The sequence below is a fragment of the Charadrius vociferus genome, unplaced genomic scaffold (assembly GCF_000708025.1).
Source record: "Charadrius vociferus isolate BGI_N301 unplaced genomic scaffold, ASM70802v2 scaffold1565, whole genome shotgun sequence".
Lineage (NCBI taxonomy): Eukaryota > Metazoa > Chordata > Aves > Charadriiformes > Charadriidae > Charadrius > Charadrius vociferus.
Window position 1 is genome coordinate 23,860 of NW_009648368.1, and position 752 is coordinate 24,611.

Here is a 752-nt window from a genome sequence, read left to right on the forward strand (position 1 = left end):
AGAGGTGACAGTGATGGTGACAGTCACCTGGGGGGGTGTACAGTGGGTGACTGGTGTGACAGGAGAGAGGGAAGGTGACAGGGACAGTGACAGTGATGGTGACAGTCACCTGGGGGTTGTACAGTAGGTAATTGGTGTGACAGGGAGAGGTGACAGTGAGGTGACACTCACCGGAGGGGGTGTACAGCGGGTGGTTGGTGTGACAGGGGAGAGGGAAGGTGACGGGGACAGTGACAGTGACATGCACCAAGGGGGGTGTACAGTGGGTGGCTGGTGTGACAGGGGACAGGGAGGGTGACAGGGATGGTGACACTCATTGTGGGGGTGCACAGCGGGTGGTGGATGTGACAGGGGACAGGGAGAGGTGACAGTGAGATGACACACACCAGGGGGGTGTACAGTGGGAGATGGTGGGGCAGGGAGGATGACAGGGACGGTGACAGTGACAGTGACACTCACCAGGGGGGTGTACAGCGGGTGGTTAGTGTGACAGGGGACAGGGAGGGTGAAATTGATGGTGAAAGTCACCGGAGGGGGTGTACAGTGGGTGGTTGGTGTGACAGGGGACAGGGAGGGTGACAAGGACGGTGACAGTGACGGTGACACTCACCGGGGGGGGTGTACAGCGGGTGGTTGATGTAATAGGCCATCCAGGCGGCGAAGCCCCAGTAGTAGGTGCAGTTCTGGGGGGAAGCAGGAGGGGTTGGGGACACGCTGGGGACAGGTGGGGACACCGGGGGGACACGTGGTGG

The 752-nt window shown here is 60.9% G+C and overlaps 1 protein-coding gene across 1 annotated transcript in view; it reads right to left on the reverse strand.

Moving 5' to 3' along the window:
* Positions 1–171: 171 nt before the first annotated feature.
* The window catches only part of LOC104286678 (very-long-chain enoyl-CoA reductase-like), a gene marked incomplete at its 3' end in the record, with an annotated part of 5,853 nt that continues 5,272 nt past the window's right edge, over positions 172–752 (reverse strand). The window contains exons 7-8 of the mRNA XM_009885295.1: positions 611–714; positions 172–270 (exon numbers count right to left, since the gene is read on the reverse strand). Coding sequence (XP_009883597.1) covers positions 172–270; positions 611–714 — 203 coding nt within the window. The remainder of the gene's footprint in view (positions 271–610; positions 715–752) is intronic.